Source organism: Engraulis encrasicolus, chromosome 24 (genome assembly GCF_034702125.1).
Source record: "Engraulis encrasicolus isolate BLACKSEA-1 chromosome 24, IST_EnEncr_1.0, whole genome shotgun sequence".
NCBI lineage: Eukaryota > Metazoa > Chordata > Actinopteri > Clupeiformes > Engraulidae > Engraulis > Engraulis encrasicolus.
Window position 1 is genome coordinate 8,054,677 of NC_085880.1, and position 2,500 is coordinate 8,057,176.

At 39.6% G+C, this 2,500-nt stretch overlaps 1 protein-coding gene across 1 annotated transcript in view; it reads right to left on the bottom strand.

Annotated features, from left to right (window-relative positions):
* ptk7b (protein tyrosine kinase 7b) overlaps positions 1–2,500 on the bottom strand; it is a 164,167-nt gene that overhangs the window by 45,273 nt on the left and 116,394 nt on the right. The window contains exon 3 of the mRNA XM_063191794.1: positions 2,345–2,447. Coding sequence (XP_063047864.1) covers positions 2,345–2,447 — 103 coding nt within the window. The remainder of the gene's footprint in view (positions 1–2,344; positions 2,448–2,500) is intronic.

The following is a 2,500-nucleotide window of genomic DNA, read 5'->3' on the forward strand; positions in this document are numbered from 1 at the left end:
TGACGGGCTGATGCATTTCAAACAACTGTCTTCTGCTTTTCTTCGCAACATGTCAGCTCATCATAATAAAGGCTTTTTTAAAAACATAACCAAGCAGTGTGCATTTGGAAATCCTTGGCAAGACTTCAACAACAGCAACCACTGAAGTTAAGTTTGACTGTTTTTCTAAGTGACTATTTTCTTGAGTCAAAGAGCACCTGCTTCAGCGAAAAAGAAAGGGAAGCACCACTCCTTGGTGACCGCCAAATTGTTGGTATTTTAGTATCTGGTATGTGTTATAGATTAGGTTTTTATTTTTTTCATTTTTTCATTTTTCAAACATTTGCAATGTAAGGAAGGGCAAGATGCTGAGCAGCCAATCATATGAGCGCCATTTTTTTAGTGACAGCAGTTTCTAACAATCAGAGGTTGAACAGTGAGCAGCCAGGGTTGTGCAGCTTAGGATTGGTTACAAACGGGAAACTCATGTATAGAGTCTTTGAGGTCTGTGCTGTACCTGGAGGGATGTTAAGGTCAGTTTCAAATGCACATCTGAAGTTCAGTGAATATGGTACACCGTTAAAAAATTAAGCATGCCAAATGGCACCATTCAAAGTTTTCTTTACCAAAACTTTATGCAGTCCCGAAGGAAATGACAGTGAGATATGTAAGCAAAATTTTAAGGGAACTATTTCAAGGTTTAGCTATCAGATGAAACAATGATATAGTAAGTACATATCTTACGGACCACAACATATTATCTCAGCATCAATCAGGATTCCGACCCGGTTACTCAACCACAACTGCTCTCTTAAAATTTACCAATGATGTAATGTCAGCTGCAGACAGCAACATGCCCTCAGGTGCTATATTTATTGACCTCTCTAAGGCATTTGACTTAGTTGACCATTACCTTTTATTAGATAAGTTACATGCTATTGGCCTGTCCCGTACAGCTTTACTATTTTTCAATTAATTTCTTCATAACAGAACTCAAAGCGTCTTCTTTCAGGGTAGGGAATCCCTCTGTTGTTTTCTATTTTCATCAATGATTTGCCACAAATGTGCTCTGATAGTCAAATTCACTTATATGCTGACGATACTGTATTGCACTATTCCTCTGCTAATATTTCTCATATTCAACATACTCTCCAATCTGACTTCAACAAAGTGCAACAGTGGTTTCTCTCAAATAAGCTTCTCCTGAACAAGGAAAAATCATATAGCATGCTGTTTTGTACTCGAACCAGCTCTCTGCCATCTACTAACTCAGTAACAGTTACTCTTCTTGATGGAACACTACTAGAAAGAGTGGAGGAGTTTAAATACCTGGGTGTCTGGCTGGACTCTCAGCTCTCCTTTAGACATTATATTAACGAAATTTCCAAGAAAATAACTGGTTGTTTAAAATCTCTTTATCGTTCAGTTGACTGCTTTTCACAGGAGGTCCGTAAAAGAATTGTAACTCAGTTAATTTTTCCAATTCTTGACTATGCAGATGTTGTATATGGTAATACTCCTGAAACTCATCTTCATCCTCTCAATGTACTGTACAACAGTCAACAGATTTGTGCTTAGGTGTCCGTATAGGACACATCACTGTACAATGTATGAAGCCTTGAACTGGCCGGCACCCAAGAAAAGAAGAAAGCTCCACTGGTCAACTCTCATTTTTAAATGTATTCACTCACAGTCCCCTCCTTACCTGAAAGGGCTACAAACCCCCATAAGCTCTGACTATAGCCTACGTAACATTGACCATCTTTTCTTAGTGACACCCAGAATTAGAAAGGAAGTCGCTCGCCGAGCATTTAAATTCAAAGCTCCATCAGTTTGGAATAGCCTTCCCTCTTCATTTAGGTCCATCACTTCCCTTTATATTTTTAGATCATCTTTAATCACTTACTTTGAAACATCCTGCTCTTGTTTCTGAAAGGCCTTAGCTGCTGGGTCGGGTGTTTGTTTGTTTGGTTTTTGGATTTTCTGTTGTCTTGTTTTGCCCTCTTCCTTCTCTTTCTTTTTCATTTTCTTTTTCATTTTCTTTTCATTCATATGATTTCTGTAACAACTAATGGCATTATCTTGTTATCTTGTAAACCATACTATTGTAGCATGTTGGGTGGTGGGGTAGTTTGGAGAGCAACGCCAGTGAGTGGGTGAGTGAGTGAGTGAGTGAGTGAGTGAGTGAGTGAGTGAGTGTTTGCGTCTATGTCTACTGTTTTGTTTTGTTTTCTGTTTTTGTACTGTACTGTCAGTAGGACCCCCTCAAAAATGAGATGGCACATCTCAAGGGCTATCCTTGTAACAAATAAATACAAAATAAAATAAATAAATAAGTAGGCACACAGGATGGAGATTAGCTTACCGCGGGTGTCCGTCTATGTGGCAGCGAAACGTGACTGGCTGAGAGCTCTCGATGTCCTCCTCGGAGGCGGGCTCTTTCAGGGTGACGCCCCCACTCTCCAACCCTAAAATAGAAACGAAAGACAGAAAGAGAGCGGGAGAGAAACGAATAGAAAGG